This window comes from Biomphalaria glabrata, chromosome 6 (assembly GCF_947242115.1).
Source record: "Biomphalaria glabrata chromosome 6, xgBioGlab47.1, whole genome shotgun sequence".
NCBI classification, from domain to species: Eukaryota; Metazoa; Mollusca; class Gastropoda; family Planorbidae; genus Biomphalaria; species Biomphalaria glabrata.
Genome location: NC_074716.1, coordinates 5,249,945 through 5,275,790, shown reverse-complemented (window position 1 = coordinate 5,275,790; position 25,846 = coordinate 5,249,945). Strand labels below are relative to the sequence as shown.

Genomic DNA, 25,846 nt, shown 5'->3' with positions numbered 1-25,846 from the left:
TTCTTGTATTTCACTCACTGTTGTTTCTGGCTTAAAAACGTAATCAAGATCTTCTAATTTATTGTGTAAACAAAGAGATGATTACAATGATTAACTGTGTTAATAGTCCCCAATTGCCATAGTACGCATAGTGTGACTTGAAATTATACTTTTGACTCCCAGTGCACCCTAGAGCCGCAACAGTACTTCAGACTATTTTTCTACACAATATTCCTCATTTCAGAGCCGGTATATACAAATTGCGGAGCCCTTCTTTTATTTTTTTAATATAATAACACCTATATCTAGTCATTAGGTCATTAAATAAACATTTATTATACAACATAAATAGAAAGTGACTCAAACGCCATAGGACCACTGAGTTAATTAAAGCAAAGTCCATCGTATGACACATTAAATATTTTAACCCTTAAGTTCTACATTTTAAATAGCATGTGACAAGAGCCATGACTGATAGTGATATGCTAAATGTAAATTTTGGGGCCATGCCAGGCGCGGGGCTCAATAGGAGAAATTGGTTCATACCAGCCCTGCCTCCTTTGGTTCCATGTCTATCCTGGCCATCTTCGCTTCGTGGTCTTCTGGTCTTCTCCGTGTTTGCTTTCGTCTCCTAACCCTTCCCTTTCCCTGCGTGTTCCAGTCTAGAGCCTGTCTTGCAAGCTGTCTGTTGTCCCTTGAAGTGTGTCTCAAATCCAGCCCCATTCACGTGCTTTGATTTCTTGCTCTATTTTTTTGGTCGCTGAGTTGTCTCCCCGTTAAGTTTTGTTTGAGATATTTCTTCTGACACCAATTATATTTCATGTTATGTTTGGAAATAAATGTAACGGTATATATTGCAAATGAAGTTCCACTTTAAAAAAAAAATCAACACTAAAAATAAAATGTAGCATCATTACAATGTTAAAGATGTGTTTATTTATGTGAAGTAAAAGAACATTCAGGACAAAATGAGCTTCTTGTGTTAGCAAAAGTAAGGTACACATTAAGTCGAAACCACTTAAGTTAGCCGTCCAAGTGTTTCATTGGGTATCTCACTAACTGGTGATATCTGACAGTAGAGTGCATGTACCTGAAAATGTAACATTAAATTTAATCTAAAATAAGCTTAAGTCTATTCAACCTTGTATCTAACACAAATGTTTCAGATGTTTCAATGTTATATGATCATGTTAGCTAGGAACATCTCATAATTTGGGGGCCCGAGGAGCTTGACCTCGTTCGAGGCCGTTGCATTTTGTGTAATATTTAATATTGAATGTAAAAAAGCTCTAATTTGAAGGCCCCCTTGAGTGGAGGCCCGGGGGGGGGTCAAATTCTCCCCTCTCCTCCCCTACCCTAGCTACGCCACTGGCTAAATGAAGAAATGTTACATTTGATAGCGAAACTTACATAAAATTAAAAAATATTGCAAATACTTTTTTTAAAACATAAACTTTAAGTAGAAATAAAAATTTAAGAACGTTATCTGAATGGTAGACACAAATAGAGGACCACACTAAATATTTTTATTTTAATGCCACGAAGAATTATGTTAAAATAATAATATTGCTATTCTTCTTCCAACTTTGAAATGCTAAGTTTAAGTTTAGAACTTGAATGAATGAAAACTTGTTAAATAATAAACTCTTGGAGCACCATGAAATGAAACACATATATTTTAGCAACACTAAATAGTGTATAAAATACGCTGTGTTATATATATATATATAGAGAGAGAGAGAGTAAAAGAATGAGACTTCTGTCTATCTGTAGATTTGATAAATTTGTATGTAGAACAACTTACCGAACGGGAATGGGTCCAAAAAAAGCTTGCAAACATTGGATGAGCTTGCGCAAGGACAATTAGCTGTGCCAGATCCAGCACCGGAAACTGATCGAAAACAAGCTAAATTTAAAAAAAATAATTAATTAATTAAAACAAGCAATAGAACAAAATATTAAAAGAAAAACAAAGCTTTTCTGATGGAAAGAACCGCTACTTACTGAAAATTACTAGGTTTAGCTCCCCTTTCTGCCATGTAAAACAAAAAATTAATTAGTTCTAAAGATTAAATAATTGGTTAATTTTTGGAATGATTAGTATATTGTCATCGACCATGAATAATTATGCGAGAGTTCAACGTGATCCGAAAGAGGGAAGTGGGAGAAAAAACGTGTTACAACGTAATAAGGGGAATAAATTCATATATACATTCTGTGGCATTTTACGTCTCGAGAGACGATTTTTTTCCCTTTGCAACTTCTTGTGTGAATAAAGAGGCCAATCCTGGATACACAGCTGCGATCGCAGGTTGGGCATATATAATCACCAGGTGCCGTTGACTTTTCACCCTTCTTTCTGCTTCTGTTGTGTATGACATCTGCAGTCCGTGACCCTTCCTTTAAGCTCTCTCTCCATGTGGATCTATCCAGTGCCACCTCTTCCCAGCTGCTAGTGTTGATTTTAAAGAGCTTCATGTCGCGTTTGCATACATCAGTATAACGTAAAAGTGGGCGACCAGCGGCTCTCCTGCCTTCTATTAGATCACCATACAGGATGTCCTGTGGAAGTCGACCTTTTGGCATTCTACGAACGTGGCAAAGCCAGCCAAGGCGTCTGCTGCTGATAACAGAGCGGATGTCCTGGCACCCTGCTCTTCGTAGCACTTCCTCATATATACATCCACATCTCTCATTAAGTTACATTTATTCCCCTTATTTTAATACCAAACAAACGTATTAATCACCAATAACTAATTAATTAATTATTTTTTCTTTTTATTGATTCATGTATTTTAAGGTTAAATGAATAATTGAGCTAATTTTTTACTTCATCCAAGAATGGGACAGGGGAGAAAAAAACTGAAAAAAACTTTTTAACTAGACAGACAGACAGACTCATTGGCAGACAGAGAGTTGATTTACGCTTTGTTAAACGTTTCTCAAACAAAAGTCACCGCCGTTATAATCTTCATATTTGTTAAAAATGTTTTACTATTTAAATGGTGCATGTTGGCTCAGTGGTTAGCGCTTGGCTTTCGAATTGAAGGTAACCCGGAATCTCGGTGTAGAGCTGGATTTTTTTTATTTCTTGTATTTTTAAGTCGCCCCAAAGAACAATCTACAATCTTCCAACTAAGAACAGGACACACACCACTATTAAATTACCACCTGAACAAAATAAACTCCACACAACTACCCCTTTGAAGACATTGCGCCCACCCCTTTGAAACCGTAAACCATATCCTCTTTGAATGCCCCTCCCTAATCCACCTTAGGCAGACCCTACTTCCACTACAGCCCAACATAACCAACACCCTGTACGGCAGTGCTGAACAACTGAAGAAAACAGCACACTTTTTTTCCTTGGCACAGTCTGCAAAAGAGCTCACAGCTCAGCAGCAATAAAGCTGGATAGAAGAAGAAGAAGTCGCCCCTGAGCTTACCCAACTCCAATGGGTACCTGACATATTTGAGGAAAATAAAGGTAGTTGGTCGTTGTGCTGGCCACATGACACCCTCGTTAACGTGGGCCGAAGAAGAGATGACCTAACATCATCAACAATACAGTACCCCCTCCCACTAGTCCACAAATAAGATTGGACCAAAGCGCTCTGAGCATGCTATAAGCATGAAAGTAGCGCTATATAAAAGCCATAATTTATTTATTTATTTTATTTACTTCAAGTGGATTTTTATTAAAGCTTTTGAAAAAGTGTAGGTGCCTGCACACAAAAAAAAAAAAACTATTTAAAAAATCCTGCCCCGGGGGCCTCCATTTAGTTAAATCTGGCTCTGGTTACACTAGCATATGATCACTTACGTCCGTTATCCCTTGCCGCAGCTAAGCAATATCCTTCTTTCAAATTTAATGACTCAGTGGAAATGTCATTCGGCTTGCCAAAAAAATAGCTACTACCATAGCTGTTACTATAGCTGTTACCATAGATGCTGCCGTAGCTGTTGCCATAGATGTTACCATTAGAAAGAGCATTTATGCTGTCATAGTAGGATTGAGCTTTCAAATTCGTTTTGGCGAAGGTAGAGTCTAAGGCCTGGACACAGCACGGGGCTACAGTGGGACAGTCTGAGTTTCTGTAACATTTCTTCAATCGTGTACAGAACGCTGGAAGAGAAAGAAAACTGACGCCATTGAACAATTTAATTAAGTAGAATCATAGACATAAATAAATATAGACTGGCCGATTAAAGAGTTTTAGGAAACGAAAATTTGTGACTTGCAATTTTGTGTACTTTATTATACAGCATTTATGAGCAGTATAAAAGTTTAGTATTCATATCTATTTCAGCCACACACCTATATATATTGTAAATAAGGAGGCAGTGTAGTTTTGTTTAATCTCTTAGAATGAAGATCATGCAACTTTTCAGAATTCGGAAATCCGAATACAATAGATATACATGTTTTCAAGTTACATGAAGTTACTTCCTTCTGCCAGTCTATATTTATTTATGTCTATGAGTAGAATATACAAAATACTCACAAAAAAATATAAATACACCTTATATTTAGTGAAATTGGCTGCCTGGTCGTGCGGTTAACGCACTGGACTGTCATTCAGATTTTTCGATGGTCCCGAGTTCATACCCTACCCGCTACTATTTTCCATGTTCCTGTGGGACGTTTGGACTAGGAATTGAATTATCTTCAACTCTGAAGGAACATTTATAGTAGGTTATACATTTTACAAACAATTTACTATTATTTCCATCAATCTTCTAGTAGACATAGACTAGCAATAATAAATTAGTGCGATTACAACTATTTTTATTTATTTGTTTTGTTTAACTTAACTTCGAGCTTATACCTTGCTTAGTGCGATATGGTCCGATAACTTTTTGTCAGGTGGGGGGGGGGAGATGGTATCTGGGACAAACTTTGTGCGCTGCCTATTCAAAAACTATTTAAAAGAAAAATTGCTTGAGTTTGAACTTCAAAAGGAGCCTCCACGATATAAGCTAGAATTATTAGCCACTAAGCTATCCAAGTGATTTAAAAATATTTGGCTTAACAGTCTAATGTAATTTTTTTTTAAATTTAGCAAAAGACCTAATCCTCTACCTAAGGCTTAACTCATCTTAGTCTTAGTAGGCCCTCCTGTCTCTAAATAAAACAAGATTTATTAAATGAAGACTTCTTCATTAATTACTCTTTTATTTTTTTCTTTATGCAATGTGTTGTCTACCACAATTAAAAACAAATAAACTTGATCCAAAATAGCAAAGTGAGAGACATTAGGTGTATTTAGTACCCCTAGACAGACAGACAAACAAAGTTGATAATAACTTTGTAATAACTTATCAAAAAGAAAATAGTTCCTACCTTGTCCACTTGCAATTGTTACAAGAGCCACACATTGGGCAGATCTGTAAGTCTCTATACAGCATTCGTCCACTTTACACTGCAGGTCATTACAAGTTAGAGACTCGGACTGTTGGGTCAGATAGTTCTGTTGACCAGGGTAACTCTGGTATTGGCTGGAAACCAAAGAAAGAAGCGCATTTGGTTCATTTGGTTGAATTCAGTAAATCTTGATCTAATAAATACAAGTTATAAATGTATTTATTCGTAAGTATTGCTTGCATGGGTGGCTGAGTGGTTAAGCGTTTGGCTTCCGAGCCTGGGGTCCGGGGTTCGAATCTTGTCAAAGACTGGGATTATGAATTCGGAATTTTTAGGACGCCCCTAAGTCCACCAAAATCTAATTGGTACCTGACTTTATTTCGTGAAAGTAAAGGCGGATGGTCGTTGTCCTGGACACCTGACAGCTTGTTCGTTAACCGTTGACCATAGAACAGATGACCTTAACATTATCTTACCCGTAGATCGCAAGGTCTGAAAGGGAAACTTTTTACTTATTGCTTGCATAGCAACCACTACTGCTCAACTCTTGTTTGTACATTATGGTAATCTTAATTTTTTACACTTTGTTATCATGAACCTTGATAATAGGACAATTATTTAATATTTTTCGTATAAAAATATCGTTTATCAATAATACATTTCTGCTATAGTCTCAGAATAGTAAGTATAGTAATATCTATATCCTATATATCGATTAAAATATGATTACATACATCTGTCCGCTACTTTTACCAAAGAGCAATACAAATGAACTTGCCAGGACAGAAAGAAACTGCAGAGAAAGAATATGTATCTCATTTTATTTATAATTAATATTTTATATAAATTATATATATATACACCATATATACATACAGCAGAATAAAAAGTTAAGTATAAAAATACATCACTACTGAACTAACACTTACAAATTGAAAGACAAACCCTTACAAGATACTCAGACAGACACAAAAGTAGATACACATTTCTTATTCCCTATGCTAGGACAATTTCGAACAATTCCTTCTTCTTTCCTAGTGCCATTAGAAAATAAAATGGTTATTTGAATCCGCCAGGAAAACCAACGACTTGGCAGAGTCACTGATTATCATACATGACTAGATTTACACATTGATACGCATAGGACGGGGTTATCTTATCTTTACAAGTAACGTCTGTAATTTCTTTTTCATTCGGTTAAAGCTTATCAACCTGTTACATTTAGTGTACGATAAGAACTTTACAATATGAAGTGAAAAACAAGGTTACAAAGACAGTTTGTTTGGAAACACAAACTTAAAATCGGTCCCCGAAGTGGTCCACCCAGGCAGGTTTTAATATTTTCAGAAAGAACATCAGAATGAGATTCTATCAAAGACAAATGACACAGAAGAATGGAGAAAGAAGGTTGACAGATTTTCAGTGGTGCCCAGAGGTCCAGCAGACCAAAGAATAGGTGAAAGTGAATGTGGAGTTGGATGTGAACCTGGCCTAACTGATGTGTTATAATGATTATCTTATTGACCTAATTGTTTTGTATAGAGACAATCTCTTATTCAAAACCTCTTAAAAAAAAAACTTAAAAAAAAGAAATCCTTAGTTAGGTGTTATACGTATTAGTGCGCACGCTGCAGTTCACGCGATATTATGAAACACTACTTATTAATTGTTGTTTTAAATTATGTCCAACTTTTATGCTTATTAAATAGCTTTTTTCTTTTTGTAAAAAGTAGTAACATTTTTTTTGTGTAAATGTAGTAGTTAGTATGACAGAACTTACATAACTTAGCAATACATTTGTAAAAAAATAAATTGTTTTGACAAAAAATCTAAAACTATTTGCATAAATGTGTTCAAAATATGGTTAGTTACATTCTCTCTAACTAAATAGCCTGCTGTGTTCGTTACTATTAATAGGGAATAGTTGTAAAAAAAAGAAGAGGATTACGGCCTACGCGTCATGCATTCAGTCATGCATTCAGTCATGCATTCAGTCATGCATATTAACCAATGACTTAAATTCGGCCAAGTCACTGGTTTTCCTGGCTAGGGAAGAAGGAGCATTTGTACAAATTTGTCCCAGCATATGGAACGAGGAATGTGCCTTTATCTTTGTGTCTTTCTGAGTATTTTATTAAATTTTGTTTTTGTATTTGAAGATTATGGTTCAGTGTTTTATGTATGATTGCTACTTTTCTTTTAAGTCTTCTATCCTGAAGGCTTTCTAAATTTAGTGATTTTACTAAAGGTGTCACTCTAGTCAAATGTGAATATTAGTTTGTTATGAATCTCACTGCTCTATTTTGTGTCTGTTCCAGTTTCTTAATGTTTTCTTGGGTTGAGGGGTCCCAAAACAGAGGATTGAGTTATATTGAGTTATTCCAGTTTCATATGAGGCCCAATACATTGATATAAAGGGCTGTCGTTGATAAGAATCACCACTTCCGGGGGGCCTAATCTAAAGTTGGTAACCTCAATTTGCAACTTATAAAGAACAGCCTCCGAAAACAGCCAATAGAGTATATGTGCGAGTATGCAGCAGATCATGAAACTATGAGCTAGTGACTACAGGCCTGAGTCTAATTTCTATCTTTAACTTCCTACAAAATCAATGAGCCAACCATTGAGGCACAATGTCTGTAATCTTCCCAAATACAAAAAAAACGATAAACGTTTCAAAGTGTCAGTGTGATATGAATAATGCTGTCTTACAATACATCAATCCCACAACAAAAAAAAAGTATAAAAAAAACTATTTTAAAAGACTACCTGAACCAGTGAACCCTCCATGTTCTGTTCCCAAAGTTCGACGTGCGACACACACAATATTTGAGTACACAATTTTATATCACTATTAGCTTTTATCCTGAGGAAATAACGAGGCGATCGTCAAATCTTTCTGAAACATTGGGGGCAGGCCAAACTGTCCTGTTTTTACTATTGTCAAAACTTAATTGCTACATAAGACATAAAAGTCTTTCGCGGCAATAAAAAATGTTTCTTTATCTGTTCACGGTATCTAAACACTGTCGCTGCCTTTTTTACACTAATTTCACACACCCACACTTAAACAACATTTCCTTGTATGTTTTTTTTGTAAAAATATCTTATATGAATAAATAGGTCATTATTTGGAATAAATGTAAAGTTCTCCTTTCAAACCTTGCAGATGATGTTCATGTTTCTTTGGCCTTCGGTTGACGAGCGTATCGTGTGGTCAGCACAACGAATGGCCGCCTTTACTTTTCCCATTTACAGTCAGATGCAGTAAGATACCCATATTGTGGACGTAGGGGCGCCCTAAAACTCCCAGTCTTTTCAGAAATTTTGAACCTAGGACTCGAGGTTTACAAGCCATGAGATTAACCACTCTACTGTCGTTCCAAAGTGTCAGTGTAATATGAATAATGCTGTCTTACACTACATCAATCCCACAAAAAAAAGTATAAATAAAACTATTTTAAAATTTATAAGATATTTATGAACTAGAAGATAATTAATTATCTAACCCAGGGGTTCTCACCTGTGGATCGCGACCCCCCTTGGGGGTCGATTGACGATTTCCAGGGGTCGCCTAAGACCGTCAATAAATGGATTGTTTGTGTCGATTCTTTTATTGCTGTGTAAGTGTGGGTGTGTGGGTGGGGGTCGCGGAAGAGTGGGGGGTTGTAAAAAGGGGTCGCCGAGCTTGAAAGGTTGAGAACCGCTGATCTAACCAGAACAAAAGAAAAAACAAAAACTCCATTACAAAAACAGATTCTGAGGCGACTCCAATTAGCCAAGCCATGGGTCTATTTTTTTTTTTGGTGTGTTGGGGGGGGGGGCGGGAGGGGCGATAATATCAATTCGTGTGGACAATCAGGTTTCTGATATTATCAGCACAAATATGAGAAGCAATTGAGTACAAGCTACCAATAATAGGGCTTGTCTTTAGGTCCGAAGATTAATTAGAAATGTAGTATTTCCCGTGGATACGCAGCCCCAGCTGCGACTATATATTTTGCCACATCAAGCGCAGGCATAACCCTTGTCCGCCGGTGGTCGATTTAGATTTTGCTTTCGCCGTCTACGTCTGTCGCTGCAGTGAATTTTTCTTTTGGTCTCAAATTTGTATCCCGCGGACTTTGTCAGTGACATCCAGCTGTCCTATTCTGTAGCCGCCTGCAACGGGTTTCACTCTCAGGTGACGTCTATGCTGGACTTTAAAGCGTGTTCTTGGGGCACTTCTGTACGTCAACCACCTTTCAGCTCACAAAAAAATAAGACTGCTTTTGGCATACGTTCGAACTCCATAGCAATACTTGCCTTGCCCTGCGTAACTGTTGGACCATGTCAGGGGCAGGTAAGGCGAGAGTGAATTTTTTACTTTGATATTTCGGTATGATAGTTATATCCCCTTGCTTAGGTACTCCCATGTAATGAATGTGAATAGTCTTGCACGTGTTATGAACTGAATGGTCTAGTCTTCCTTGAATGTGCGAGAGAGTGTGTTAAGTTAGTGAGGTCTTGTCCCCTGTCCAGGAAGGTTGGACGGTTGCTTCCTGGACTGGTGGTTTTGTTTTAATATTTATTGAAGTTGATGTCATTGTGTGCTTATTGAATATTAAAGTATTATTTGTATTTCAATGGATATCTATTGTTAGAGTTAAAGTGTATCTAGTGGTAATTGTTCTTATTTGTATAACCATTAATGAGCCAAGCAAGTATTAATTAATTGGAATTGAGTAATTGTGTAACCCCTAACGAGCAAAGACAAAGCAAAGCAAGAATAGAACCCAGACAGGCTGTAAGAAGTCCCTCTATACTGTCAACAAGCTACAAATTGTCACAATTCAATGTCCCTCTGTACGAAATGTTAATTTCAAGCATGATTGCCTACAATCACTCGAATCTTGCGATCTATAGGGCAGATGATGTTGAGGTCATCTGTTTTTTTGGCAAACGGTTAACGAGCAGGGTGTCATGTTACCAGCACAACGACCAACCGCCTTTACTTTCACCAACTGAAGTCAGGTACCCATTAGAGTAGGGTGGACTCAGGAATACCCTAAGGGTCCTGAAATTTAAAACCCCAGTCTTCGCCGACATTCGAACCCAGGACCCCAGGTTCTGAAGCCAAGCTCTTTACCACTAAGTCACCGCGTCGCATCTCTGAATACGGCAGACGAGAACATCGCAAGATTTTAAAAATGTAGGCAAAGAGATAAAAAATTAGTGACAAGAATGGAGTCCTGGTAACTGTGTAAAACTTTTAAGTAACACTAGATAAAACCAATTAAAATTCACTTCATCTTTTCAAATTCATGGAAAAATCCGGTGTGTCTAATCCGGGGATATATTCCAGGCCTCATCGTGGCACCCCCTGTAATAACATCCGAATCTGTTACTGTAAACGGACAGGCTAACTGAAAAATTGGTATAGTAACTTATGACATAATTTAGAATATTTATTATACATATAGTTTGTAATGGCACGATTAGGAAAACCCGAACTTTAGACCAGACCGAACCGAACCCGAACTATACTCGTCATCGAACCGAAACAAAACCGAACTTAAATCTGACCGAAGCGAACCCGAACTTTAAAAGTTGGAGTTCGATTCCCATCTCTAATCATGAGGTATCAGGTCGTTAGTCGAACCAACAATACAACATTATCGGTAACACTTTCGAGACAAGCATGTCTCTTCTTTGTGTATCGACGGAGGTAGGGTTGTAGTTGTTGATAGGGTTGTAGTTGTTGTTAGGGTTGTAGTTGTTGATAGGGTTGTAGTTGTTGATAGTTTGTAGTTGTTGATAGTTTGTAGTTGTTGATAGGGTTGTAGTTGTTGATAGGGTTGTAGTTGTTGATAGGGTTGTAGTTGTTGATAGGGTTGTAGTTGTTGATAGGGTTGTAGTTGTTGATAGTTTGTAGTTGTTGATAGTTTGTAGTTGTTGATAGTTTGTAGTTGTTGAAAGTTTGTAGTTGTTGATAGTTTGTAGTTCTTGATAGTTTGTAGTTCTTGATAGTTTGTAGTTGTTGATAGTTTGTAGTTGTTGATAGTTTCTAGTTGTTGATAGTTTGTAGTTCTTGATAGTCTGTAGTTGTTGATAGTTTGTAGTTCTTGATAATCTGTAGTTCTTGATAGTCTGTAGTTTTTGATAGTTTGTAGTTGTTGATAGTCTGTAGTTGTTGATAATTTGTAGTTCTTGATAGTTTGTAGTTGTTGATAGTCTGTAGTTGTTGATAGTTTGTAGTTCTTGATAGTTTGTAGTTCTTGATAGTCGGCAGTTGTTGATAGTTTGTAGTTGTTGATAGTTTGTAATTGTTGATAGTTCGTAGTTGTTGATAATTTGTAGTTGTTGATAGTTTGTAGTTGTTGATAGTTGGTAGTTGTTGATAGTTTGTAGTTGTTGATAGTTTTTAGTTGTTGATAGTTTGTAGTTGTTGATAGTTTGTAATTGTTGATAGTTGGTAGTTGTTGATAATTTGTAGTTGTTGATAGTTCGTAGCTGTTGATAATTTGTAGTTGTTGATAGTTTGTAGTTGTTGATAGTTTGTAATTGTTGATAGTTTGTAGTTCTTGATAGTCTGTAGTTGTTGATAGTTTGTAGTTGTTGGTAGTTTGTAGTTGTTGATCGTTTGTAGCTGTTAATAGTTTGTAGTTCATAAAGAAAAGTAGAGTTTCTCTTTCAGACCTTGCGATCTATAGGGCTCTACTGTTAACGAGGGTGTCATGTGGCCAGCACAACGACCAACATCCTGTACTTTTCCCCAAATAATGTTAAGTACCCATTAAAGCTGGGTAGACTCAATGGTGCCCCAAAGATCCTGAAATATAAAATCCAAGTCTCCACCAGGATTCGAACCCTGGATGATTCAATTCGGAAGTCAAGCACTTTACCACTCAGCCGCAGCTCATATTTCTGATATTCTTTCTTAAAATATTGAAACCTTCCTTGTTAATGCTTGAGAGGACCACTTCGTGGGCCGATTTTGAGTTTGTGTTTCCACACAAACTCTATTTGTAACTTTGCTTTTATATCGTAGCATACAATAGATCTGGACTCAAAATCTGTCCTTTATCAAAACCACATTGTAACTGCCAGAAAGAAAAATCTTTAAGCCTGTTCTTTCTCTATGTGGCTGTCGAAGTGTTATCCTTAACATTGGAAATAAAATTTTAAAAGCTATTCAGTATCGTAGTCTGTATGTGATAACCTTTAAGTCATTAGAGTCATAACCTGATAGTAAAACTTTGCCCGTACACATTAGTTTTTACAAAACATGGATAAAACACAGATAAAACATAGAAAAGCATAGATAAAACTTAGATAAAACATACACAAAACATAGATAAAACATAGAGAAAACATAGAGAAAACAAAAATAAAATATCAATAAAGCAAAGATAAAACATAGATCGGTTCATTCTGTCTGATACAAATGTATAAACAATGATTATTTGTCGATAACAACACATAAATTAAAAAAAAAACTAGCTAATTAATTAGTGATACTTTTGTTTGATAAGAAGTCTTGATACTTATGGATGTACAAATGTTCTTCCCCTTAGACAACCTTTTTTTAAAATGCCCCCGTAAGGGAAAATGCCGCTGTTAAGTGTGTGCAAAATGTCCGTCTGTCCGTCTGTCACACTCAGATCTCAAAAACTTGAAGAGAAATGAAAAATATTATTTCACCATACGATGCGGCTTGCAAAGTTTAGGTGATACGGCTACTTTTTGTTTTCGAAAAGCAAACCATTTAATTTATAAAATTAAGTATGCATGCAATTTTTTCATAAAAAATACACCAATTCTAAAACAATTAAATAAATGTAAGGGAGATAATGTTACAATTATGTTAACAAAGGATAATGTCATTTTTTTTTTCAGTATATCTAAGTTAAATATATTTATAAAATGTACAAGAAATGTTCACAACAAATATAAATAATAGTAAACTGTTCTTTTTTTTTCTAGTCAACTACCTGCTAAAATTAAAAGAAAACATTTCTGTTTGTTTATAAAGGCTAAGAATGCACTTTGTATGTAAATATCACGCACATTTTTTTAATGGATTTTTTGCAAAGTTTCGTGTAGTAGCATGACAAGCAGCGGCAAGACTAGGTACTATGCAAGTTCCCTAACATTTTGTAAATATTCAAATTTTATTTATTTTTTGTTTAGTGCCCCAATCAGAATAAAAACCGCTTATTTTTGTGCGTTTTGTCTGTAGATTGGTCTGTCCGTCTCGTTTATAAAAAAATCAACACTAAAAGTTAATGAAAATCTTAGTTAACCTTTAAAGTTCCTACCACAACATCGCAATGCCTTTAAGTTTCTATAATAAATTGTCCCAGATGTTGTTATTAAAAACTAATAAATGCCAACGAATGTTGTTTTGCTTTTCTAACTTATATTACATTTAAATTTTGTGCTTTAAAGTTGCAAAAACACATGTTCCGGTTTTTAAAAGTAAAGAGCATATAAATGTTAAATGAAAATCTCTATACTGACTTATATTTCATTAACTATTAAGTTGTACTGACTTATATTTCATTAACTATTAAGTTGTTTCGAATTTGTTTTAAAAAAAAAATAAATTATGTCAAATTATGGTTTGAAATTATATAAGTGACTTATATGTATGACATTTAGATTCTTGGACAATACGTTACTATAGTTTAATTATCGATATCAGCTGTTCTGTATTTTCATCTTAAAACAAATTTATGTCAAATAAGAGAGAGAGAGAGAGAAAGAGAGAGAGAGAGAGAACTGGTCCATGGTTCAGGCTACCCCGGGTACACTATTCTGCCTCATCATGGCACTCGTTTGGAAACGATCACTTGAGGAAGTGACGTAGCTAAATGAATAGCAAAACAAAACTCCTGTGGGAATGTCTAAGGCAGCGGTTCTCAACCTTTTATACTCGGCGACCCCTTTTTACAATTCCCACTCTGACGCGACCCCCCCCCCCCCCACACACACACACACATACAGCAATAGAAGAATAGACAATAACAATCCATATTTTCGATGGTCTTAGGCGACCCCTGGCAAATCGTCAATCGACCCAAAATGAGGTCGCGACCCACAGGTTGAGAACCTCTGGTCTAAGGGAATGCGAGAGCTTTCCAATTTCACAGTGTGAAGTTGAAAGAGAGCTTCCACGGTGCAACGGTTCCTAAAGGGACCGTTACACTAATGGCGAGTCCTGCACGGTTAGCTTGGTACAACATAAGAAAATGGCGGGGATTCCGGTGTTGCTCGGACTTCGGCCATGTATTCTAGTCCATGCGCCCGGAGTGCTAGCACTTACATTTCATGTGCTAACAACCCATTGCTATGTCTGCTAAGAAAAATATGAAATCTGTCTCATAAATTTAATTTGAGATATTAGTAATAAAGTCACAGTTTTGTCCTTCAAGGAACATACACATTTCTTCTTTGAGATTTTTTAAAATTCTTCTCATTACCTTGTTCATGCTAAGCCAGCGAATACAACGGAATATTTTTGTTTCTAAATCTTTAAGTACTTTTCGGAGCTGCCTGTGGTTAAGATTTCTAGCTCTGATAACTTTTTCTATTCAAATGTTTTAGCCAATAATAAGGAGATATTTTATGCAGCTTTGAGCTAACTTTCCTGTTTAGAGTTTTAAGATATTCTTTATTTAAAACAACAACAACTATTTTTCTCAGTCATAGATCGAGTTCCATCAGTTGTTGCACTTGCCATCTTGTTTCAAGCATACCCAACACTCAACACAGTTCTTCATGGCATTGAATTATTGAATAACTACTGGCCTGAGATTGTGTCTTAGACTGAGTGTATTGAAGTAGAGCCAATTAGCTTAATCTTAATTTACTTCTTTAATTTATAGTGGGAAAGTCTCAATATTTAGAATTATTTTTAATATATTTGCATTTTTATATGTATCTATTGTGAACACACCTGATTTCTGTAGGTGTCCGTGGGCTGCATAAAACACTCCGGCAGGCCGCATGTGACCCGCGGGTTGTAATTTGCCCAACCATGACATAGACATTGATTTGGACCTCTTCCAAACAGAACGGTTTATTCAAGCAGGCTTACACACCTAGAGTTTGAAGAGCCTTCGGATCAACTCTTTTGACAATCACACGGTTCTGGCTACCCCTTAAAAGGAGACCTTAGAACACACTGCCCGATTCTTTTCTTGTGCTCTATGGAAAGTGTCCCAGCATGTAGTGGTTTCTCGGAAGGATCAGTACAGACCTGTGACACGGAAAGGAGCTTTTCGTCTCCACTGCCCATAGGTTGTGACGTTGCAGGTCAGTTATCAGGCCTTCTATGATGATTGGCCTCGCAATACTAAAGCAGGACACTCAAATGAGTCAATGTCTAAGTGTTCCGACTAGCAAAATGTGATAATGATCCGTCCTTTCTTTTTGTTATTCCGGAAGATTTAGCCGTTGAAGATTTTATGTAGTTTATTACACAAAAAATAAAACAAACAAAAGTCACATAAATTGTTTTATACAAAGTAAACATTTAATACGATCATAAAGTCTATAATAGCTATAATAAATGGTGTGTAGGCCCTACATTGTGGAATCATTGGAGGTTTTCATGTTCTGCAACTCGCCACCAACACTGTGATGATTGGTCAGTATGTAGGTTACGCTAAACTTTCAATTACTAAACACATTTTCCTGAAAAGTAACAATTAAAATATATCAGTGAACTAAATTATAGAGAGAGTAGAAATTTGTATCACAGTTTTATATTTTAAAGCAAGATTTTTTGTTTTTGCTTCTTTCTTTCCATCGTAGGACGTAATCATCTTTTTTTTTTTCTTTTTGAAGTAACGTCTGTATTATATAAGATAAGATAAACAACCTAAGGGGCTTGGTGGCTGAGTGACAAAATGCTTGGCTTCCATCCAAATCGAGGCGCTTTTAGGGCCACCAAACTCCAAATGGTATTTGGGCCCCAGAAACAGTAAGTTCTGAAAGGGCTACTTTACATATAACAATGCATTATTTTTGTCTAGACTTGGGTCTAGTAATATTCATTACTTAACTAGTTCTGTAAAACACTTTCAATAAAAAATATAAAGACAATTAATCTAGAGAAACCTATTATAGTTAATGATGTACTTATCAAGGCATTTCCTTCTTTAGCTAGATTATATACATATACACAAAACTAATAAATAGGTTAACACTAATTATGAATTAGAGAATTCCTTTTTTTTAATGCGGAAAATATGTACTCAAATCAATGTAGTACGTGAAGAAGTACTTACCAATTGGGAATGGATCTAATACCATCTGGCAGACGGCATTTGCACCACTACAGGGACATGACCCTGCCACTGCTGCTCCAGGGACTGCCTTGTAACAAACTGAAACCAGTTCAATCACAAGATATTTATTGAGAAGGTTTTAAGAATCTAAAGCGGAAGGAGTCTATAAAAAGAACTTAAAATTAAACACCTAACCCAAAAAAATGTTAGCAAATAACTGCAGGGTGAATACATAATGTAATATCTGAGTGAATACATAAAAAATGTAATATCTGAGTGAATACATAAAGTAATTAGTATCTGAGAATAACAATACAAATGCTATGGTCATATATTAAATGTAACCAGATGGAAACAACAGGAGTGGCTCCATTAACAAGTGAAGATAGCACCATCTGACCATGGCATCGTTATAATACAAAGTCCAATAAAAGCAGTAACCAGTAAAATAAAACCGTCATCGGCGGATACGCTCCGGAACACGTGTAACCTAATTACACCATTTAACTTTCAACAAACATTCTTATCGGAAAAATAAACCAACCTAACAGTTGATGACCTGAGAAATTTCACTAAGAGCTATCAAAAAAGAATGAGAAAAAAATATTCCAGAATACAAAGTGAATATATTTTGGTTTAATAATAAATTAAAGAAACTTTGAGTCCATAAAAAGTATATTAAAATTAAACACCTAACCCAAAGACTAAGTAGACAGCTGAAGTGCAAGTACATAAGTAATGTCTGAGGACAACTTATGGTCATACATTAAATTTACTTGTTTCATATGGTCTTTATTTCCTAGGAGCCATGTTGATATGGGCTAAGAACATTAACATCATTAGTAAAATCACTAAAGCTAGAGACACTTCAGGACAGAAGAATAAAAAGTAAAGTAGCTATAATACATAAAACACTTAACCATAATTTATAAATAGAAAAACAAAAGCTAATGAAATAGTCAGAAAGACACAAAGATAGAAGCACATTTCTTATTCCAGACGACGGAACAAATTCGTACAAGTGCTGTTCAAGAGAATGTATAAATCAACTTCGAGTATAAAATTGTAATATTAGGGCGATAGGTCCAAACGTAAAAGACGGCGCGCAAAAATGTTCCTGGACGGCTGTTTCTTCATTGCACCTTTTAATGAAAACATGCGGGAATACCCGTTAATGTTTGCCTATTCAAGTGGATAGTCCTCCAGACCGAATTTCATTTGAAAGATGAATGGGTGAATCTAATCGGAGGTCACGATCTACCACAAATGACCAATATGAAACGCCTACTGAATATGAAATTTAAAAAAATTATTGAGGCGCACATTACCATTGATATTAAATTTAGGGCGTCTACTATATCTGACAATGCAATAACGGACTCCACTGCATATATATTTAAATTGAGGCGTCAACTACATATCAATCAATATGGAGGCGTCTACTGCCTGTGAAACCAATATGGAGGCGTCTAATGTATATGAGGTGAGTAACTTTGTGGTAAAAGCTCTTGACCTCTAAGCCGAAGGGTCCCGGGTTCGAACATTGGTCAAGACTGGAATTTTTAATTTCAGGATGTTTATGCCACCCCTGAGTCCAATTAGCTCTAAAGGGCACCTGACATTAGTTGGGGAAAAGTAAAGGTGATTAGTTGTTGTGCTGGCCACATGAAGTCTTTGTTAACAATGAGCCACTAAGACAGATGACCTTTACACCATCTACCCCAGAGATCGCAAGGGGAGCATCCGTTGACTAATGCATATGAAGGAAACATTAGGGCTTCCATTACCAATGATATTGTTGTAGATCTAAGGCAGACAACTCAACAAAAGGTAGGAGGTAATAACAGACGATGCATTTATTTTAAGCTATCAACAAATAGTTAGACTTGGACTTCCGCTATCAAGTCACAGGGAGGAATGTCTTAAGTTCTAAGAGTCCTACTTAATACTAGAACAGAACACCAACACACTTCCCAGTTTCGCTCCAGGTCTTCCAAACAGTTCACTAGTATCACACAGGACAGCACTTAGCCCCAGACTGTTCAGACTCCCATAACTTTAGCCGGATCTACAACAGTCCTTCCTCCTAGTCTAAACGTGTCCTCTACTACTTGTCTTGAATGGTGCCCTGACGCGCACCATCAGTGTGACGCGGGAGCGGAGTTACAACAATATTAACATTTAGAAGTTTACTGCATCTAAAATTGCAATTATACAGTTCACTACACATCAAATTAAGCTGAGATGCAGTTTGATATAAAATCAAAATGTGGGCGTCTATAACAGATGCAATAAAAATAGACGCTTTCATTAAATAGATGCTTTCATTAAAATCGCTATTCAATTAATGCGTCTACTATAATATGGTATTAAAATTGTGAGATTAAATATGAGGCATATAGTTTTTACAAGAGTAATAGTGATTTGTCTGAAATATTTGCCATTTAAAGGAGGGAGTTTACTACACAAGACAATAAAATTGGGTTTTGGTCTACATTAATAAATATATACAATAACTTCAACTTACCACCAGATGCTACAGGAGGGACACAGTAACCTTCTCTGAAATTTAAAGAATCCGTGGAAATGTCATTGCCATAGGTGTTACTATAGGGGCTGCCATAGGCGTTGCCATAATTATTCACGTATCCGTTGTTGAATCCATTACCGCTTGGATAGTTAGTTCCATAGCCGCTGCCGTAAGCGTTGAATCTCGGGCAGGTCTTAGCGTATGTCGTATCCAGATACTGGACACAGCAAAACGTGGCTGGACACTGGGTGTTGCTGTAGCATTTCTTCAAGCGTGGACAATACGCTAAACTCAATGAGAATTTAAAAAAAAAATTACAAAAGTACATACAAGAAGTCATGTAAATAGACGTCTGACATAATAATGGGGAAATAACTATTTTTGATTACTTGTAAAGACAAGAGTGATTCCCCTTACGAAGTTTATATAAAAATAATAAGGGAATGTAGACCGTGTTTAGTTGCCACTTGCTCCTGAGTTACCAGCTTGACCACTGGACCTGTGTTGTAAATTGTATTTTTTCTGTTAGTGGTCGTTTGTCTTGGGGTAGTAGGGAGAAGTGTGCCCTGCTCTGGAGATCGTTGGGCTAAGTATATCTTTAGTCATTATTGTGTTTCATATAATGTATTAATTAGTAGATATAGCCTCAAATGATTTCCAAGCAGTATGTTTTACCCTGATGTTCTGCATCCTGGGGTACTCCCAAACGTGACATATTTTTATAGCCTTGTCTCTGAGGGATTCAACTCTGTATTGAATCATCAGATAGGCTTTACCGAACGGATGTCTATAGGTGGGATTCTATGAAGCTTGTAGGCTCATAGGTTTCCCTGAAGTGTCGGCTTGAAGCCTGTAACCCTGGAATGGCCCAAAGTGGTCATGTGTTGACCTGAGGCCTGTGACCTTCATTTTTCTACACTAATTTGTGATTCCCAGAATGTGACGATAGTGTATATATGATATGACTAGGGCGGTGGGTCATACTATTTTTGAGTTTGTATCTTTTGTTTATTTTGTGTTGAGAAGACCTGTGAGTTAATGGCCATTTATTTACACATTTATTTTACTCATGTAAATAAACTTTGTATATGTGTTTGCCTGCGACTTTGTAAAGTCTTTTGTTGCATACATTAATTGAATTGTATACCTGGAGGTTATACCTAATAACCTAGGCAGTACAAGTAGGGACCACTACACCTCTGGACGAACGTGCCAGTACACCTTTAACACTGATCTGTTGATCTACAATACCTAAATCTAGCTATAAGTCTAATTGAATCTTTTTAGCTATACCCGCTAATAGGTCAATTAATTGATCAAAATTGTGTTATGTTGAATGGGGTGCTCTTTTAGAATCAATCCCCATTATCATGTAGACTGGGGTACTCTTACAAGCAACCTCATTCAATTATGTAACAAGACGCTATACGTTTTTCGTTTTTACAGTAACATAATGTTTGCACTAGTTTGTGCTCGCGACACATAATGTGCATCTCCTGGAGGGATCATGTCTCCAACCAGGACGTTCTGAAACGGGCCAGCGTCTATGATCTTCTTACACAGTGAAGACTACGCTGCTACTTTATATATATATATATATATATACAACGAAATACAATACGCGGGAGTATTCAAGGTGTTCCAAGCTTTACGCTTCTACTCTTACGATCGTGTTATTGAGACTAAGTTACATAGAATGTTTAACGTATGCTCTCAAATCTTTTATGACTTCTGCTTGGGGAATAACAGTTGTATGTCCACAAAAAATGCATTTCTGTGAATATTTTATTTTATCCAAGAACACCAAGGGGGAGGGGGTTGTTTCCAATGTCGGTCATCTTTTTTTTTTTTTTTTTTTTTGTTCTAGCTCTCATGTGCTCCATGCCCAGTTCAATGGACCTCATTCACCAATCGTAAACAAACAACATTTAGCCACGTGGTGCTCTATCTCTTCTATATAATTTACGATCTCATGTTTAATTCATGATGGTTGTCACGTGACAGTTTTTTTTTTCCATTGTTTTATCAATAAGATCACGTGACTAAATGTTGTTTCTTTACGATTGGTGAATGAGGCCCATTGTACCACTAGACATACTTTCAGTGCAGTGAGAATTCCTAAACGAGTATCGCAGACGTCTGAGAAAAACAAGATTATGAGATTAATGTAAAAATTGAAATATTCGTTATTTTAGTTGTTTCCCCTTTTTTAGAATGGAAAATACCGCCAGTCTTTATTTTTCTAAAGCTAATTATCTAGTGATAGAAGAAAATCTGATTCTTGCCCCTTTCTAGATATTACCAGGTCGGACAATTTAGTCTATTTAGTCTATCGTCAATTACAAAAACAAAATTTAATAAAATACTCTGAAAGACACAAAGATAAAGGCACATTCCTCGTTCCATATGCTAGGACAAATTTGTACAAATGATCCTTCTTCACTAGTGCTATTAGAGCATGGAATGGGTTGCCTGAGCTAGCCAGGAAAACCAGTGACTTGGCAGAATTTAAGTCATTGGTTAAACATGCATGACTAAATGCATGACGCGTAGGACGTAATCATCTTCGTTTTCAAGTAACGTCTGTATTATATAAGATAAGCTAAGATATGAATTACTGGTAGAGTCCATTACCTTGTCCAGCCGCTGTAATTAATGCCACGCATTGAGGTGACCTGTATGTCTCTACGCAGCACTCGTCAACTTTACACTGCAGGTCATTGCAAGTACTTACACCATACTGTGGCATCTGATAAGTCGGATTCCCGTAGAGACTAGAAACATAGACAACGCTTTAATGTACACATGTACTGGATGATAAGCAAGATGACATCGAAAGTATACAAATGTAATTAAAAAAATGGCAACGTTAAAATCTACACTAGCATTTTAAGTAATAAAAAAGCAATATACTAAACTAGGTTATACTATTAACAAAGAACAAAAGTACACGCTACACAAGTGCAGAAAAGAAACATGGACAAAGATACACTCTCTACTATTACTGCAAAGAAACATGGGAGAAGTTTTTCCGTGCTGCCGCTCAGTAAACACAACTCTGCTCGAGTCGGGTGGCGAACCTCGAGCCCCTTTCATAGGTAGCCAAGCCAAGCCAAGTCCAAACGTACTTAGCCCCTCGACCACGCTTCAGACGTGACAATGACGATACTTACTTATCGCTGTACTGCTGCCCGTGAACGGCCATAATAAGGGATGAGATTGTCAGTGTGATCAAAGAAAGCTGGAAGTGGAAAAAATACAATGTATACAATAATGAAACATTATAAATTATATTGCGAAGTATATTTTTTCCATTATAAATTAATATTATTACTATTATTCTATTTTGCTTTGTAAGAAAATGGAATTTTGTTATTAGAAAATTACTAGCCAAAAAAATGGTCACACCGCTTAATTATTATTTCTGTTATTTTCTTACTGAAACATTTTGTAACGAATCTTGCACTGTACTTAAATTAGTTATAAAACTTAAAACGATGTCTGCTAGAGCTTTGAGAATTTACTTAACTCTTTCTCTCCGTAATTATTTAGCACATTCTGATGGAATCAACGTTTGTATCGTCGGTTAGGAGAGAAAGAGTTAATTCTTCGGTCACGTGATCCTTTCTCTGTACTTACTATACCTAGAAGGATGTTTTTTTTTAATTTTTAAATCTAAAATTCATTAGAGCAAAATAATCGCTCTATAAGTGGTATAAAGGGGGACTTGTCTTTTTAGCGGGCCCCGAAAGGTGAAAAGACGCTATTCGTTTTGTGTGGTCTGTCTGTCCGTCCGTCCCGTTTAGATTTCGTAAGCCAGAAAAGATATTGAAAATCCGACATCATGATATTTTAGACCAAAGTTCTAATGCAACGGCTACTTTTTTTATTTTTTGAAAGCGAAAATTTTGATTTTTAAAATCAACTATACAAGCAGTTTTTCATAAAAATACACTTTTTACAACTATTCACTATTAATAGTATCACACAAGTGAAATTATGTAGCAAGGGCAGTTGTACTTTATAACGTTCTAAGCACATCTATGCAATGTTTAGTTTACGATAGTATTGCTAGGTTAAGTAAATTCTGTCATAATAATTATTTTCATTTACAGAGGAGAAATCTATTTAATGTGCATAAAAGTGGAACATAATTTAAATCTAAAATTAATAAGTAGTTGTTTATTTTTTTATATTATCGCGTGAGCTACAGGTACCCAAACCCTCGCCTTTAAAACTAATTATGAAAAAAAAAGGATTTTTTTTTAAAACGGAAATGTTGTTTTTTTTCCTTGAGACTTAAAGTAAGAGATTGGCACTTTACTAAACTATTCGATCAATTAAATGATCATTATATGACATCAGTTAGGCCAGGTTCACATCCAGCTTCACCTTCCCTTTCATCTATTACCTATATCTTTGGTCTCCTGGACCATTGGGGCACCACACAGGGTCTGTCAACCTTCTTTCTCCATTCTTCACTGTCATTTGCTTTTGATAGAATTTCATAATGATATTCTATCTGAAAATATTGAAACATGCCTTTTTACCTATTTAGGTGGACCTATTTGCAGGAAAGCCCGCTGGAAAATGTGTGTTCAAGAGACTTCCAGGCCAAAGTTAATTTTAAGACGATTATATTTTTAAAAATTATAAAACGGTCAAACCAAAGTTTTTCTCTGCGAGGCCAATTAGCCAATAAACTGATGAATTTTCAAAAAAAAAATCTTTAGAGCCCTTAACGAGATCCGTGTCCACCTTTTTTTTTCCAATCTTTGTTTTTTACCACATGAAGAATTTGCAAGCTGAAAAGAGGAATTATTAATAAAAAAAGGAAGAATCCAGTTGAGCGTTACCGTTGTAAAAAGAAATAATTTAGTACTAAGAATCGTTACTGTGCCTACCTAACTGTTTGAACTATAACCTAACGGACTCACCATGTTGACGGGTCTGTTCATTCTCATCTGCTCGTGTTTGGCCGAAGATTTAAGTGTCCATTGACTGCAAGTGTTTATATAGTCTCGTGTTCGTGTCCCCAGGGGCTACTATTGGATCAAGATCAAGTCAACCAGCGATTTCTTGAAACCACTCTACACCAACACCTGAATCTTTCAAATCTAAATAGCTTTGGCTACACATTAATTGTAACAAAGTGGAGATTAAGCTAATAGTATCCGGCAACGGGCGAAATTTTCATGCAGGGGCGATGGGACTCATATGGTATTGCAAATCCTAGTAGAGAAAGTTTTTTTTTTGTATAAAAGTAAAATCTTAAATTGGTATCAAGTTCTAGAGTAGTCTAGTTCGTATTCAAGAGTAATCTTTTCTCTGTACATTTATCATTGGTATATTACAAGCAGTACAAGATTCTTGTAAATGAAGGCCCTTAGAAGTATTTTTGCAAATGGTCAGTATTTGTGTAAATGAAGACCCCTGGCAGTATTTGTTTAAATTAAGGCACTGGGCAGTATTTGTGTAAATGAAGGTCCTGGGCTTTTTTTTGTGTAAATGAAGGCCCCTATGCAGTAATGTTGTAAATGAAGGACATGTGAAGTGTTCGTGTAAATGAAGGCTCTGGGCCGTAGGGTTGTAAATGAAGGCCCTGGGCAGTATTTTTGTGGATGCCTCTACCTTGCCCAAACTTGAATGGAAATGTATTTGGTAGTATTAATAAATATTAAAAGCATGTCATATTTGTCAAGAAAAAATAGAGAACTTGTATATATAATCTCAGTTTTCCTTATTTTATTATATTTAATTTGTATTTTTTTTTTAAAGTTAATATATTTTGACGTGTGGAGGTCCCATGTAAGAATAAAGTAATGAGCTGTAGATATATCAAACACTTAGTGAGGTTGTGACAGAGCGTCGCATGAAGTTTGCGGGGCATTTTCTCCGACAAAAGGAATTTCGCATACCAAGAGTTGCGGTGACATGGAGGCCAATACGAGGAAAGCGCAAACAGGGACGCCCTCGTATTACACTCTCAAGGAAGACCTCAGAGCAGTGGACACCAGGCGGAAAGAGGCTTCAGACATTGCCAGTGACAGATCTTTATGGAGACAGCTTGCTGCCCAGTGCGCCGAACGGCGCGGGAGGACCTAAGTCTAAGTAAAAAAGTAAGTAAGATACGTCTTAACAGGACCGAAATTCTGACTGCTTGGAACTGTGCAGCAGCCCAGGATCTCAACTTTAAAGGAGTTTTACACTTTATAAACTTTCTTTAACAGCATTTGCATATCAAATTTAAGACAATTGGAGATTTGAGATCTTCCTAGAAAATCATGCCCATTGATTTTGTGTACTAATATCCAGCACTATTCCCTCAAGTCACATGGCCCCACAAAAAAGATTGAACTGAAATGCAGTAAAAAAAAAAAAAAAAAAGTACAGTTCCCCTTTCAGACCTTGTGGTCTATAGGGCAGATGATGTAAAGTTCATCTATTTCTGATGGCCTACGGTTAACGAGGGTTTCATGTAGCCAGCACAGCGACCAACCGCCTTTACTTTTCCCCAACTAATGTCAGGTACCCATTAGAGCTGAGTGGACTCAGAGGCGCCCAATGATTCCAAAGTTAAAAATCCCAGTCTTCATCATGATTCGAACCCCGGACCCCGGTTCGGTAGTCAAGCGCTTTACCACTCAGCCACCGCGCCTCCTAAATGCAGTAAGCCTTTAAAACATTTATTATCAA

At 36.4% G+C, this 25,846-nt stretch overlaps 1 protein-coding gene and 1 long non-coding RNA gene across 2 annotated transcripts; both read right to left on the bottom strand.

The window, feature by feature from the left end:
- Positions 1-3,813: 3,813 nt before the first annotated feature.
- Positions 3,814-6,138, bottom strand: LOC129926636 (uncharacterized). Its single transcript, XR_008778348.1, has 3 exons — positions 6,079-6,138; positions 5,324-5,478; positions 3,814-4,105 (listed from the first exon to the last, which is right to left on the bottom strand). It is a non-coding gene; the product is annotated as an uncharacterized LOC129926636 (long non-coding RNA).
- A 9,702-nt stretch (positions 6,139-15,840) lies between these two features.
- Positions 15,841-24,132, bottom strand: LOC129926945 (uncharacterized). Its single transcript, XM_056033701.1, has 6 exons — positions 24,088-24,132; positions 22,324-22,391; positions 21,785-21,924; positions 19,148-19,435; positions 16,621-16,719; positions 15,841-16,024 (listed from the first exon to the last, which is right to left on the bottom strand). The coding sequence occupies exons 1-6, from the start codon at positions 24,112-24,114 to the stop codon at positions 16,011-16,013; spliced, it is 636 nt and encodes a 211-aa protein (XP_055889676.1). The 5' UTR covers positions 24,115-24,132; the 3' UTR covers positions 15,841-16,010.
- Between the last annotated feature and the right edge of the window lie 1,714 nt (positions 24,133-25,846).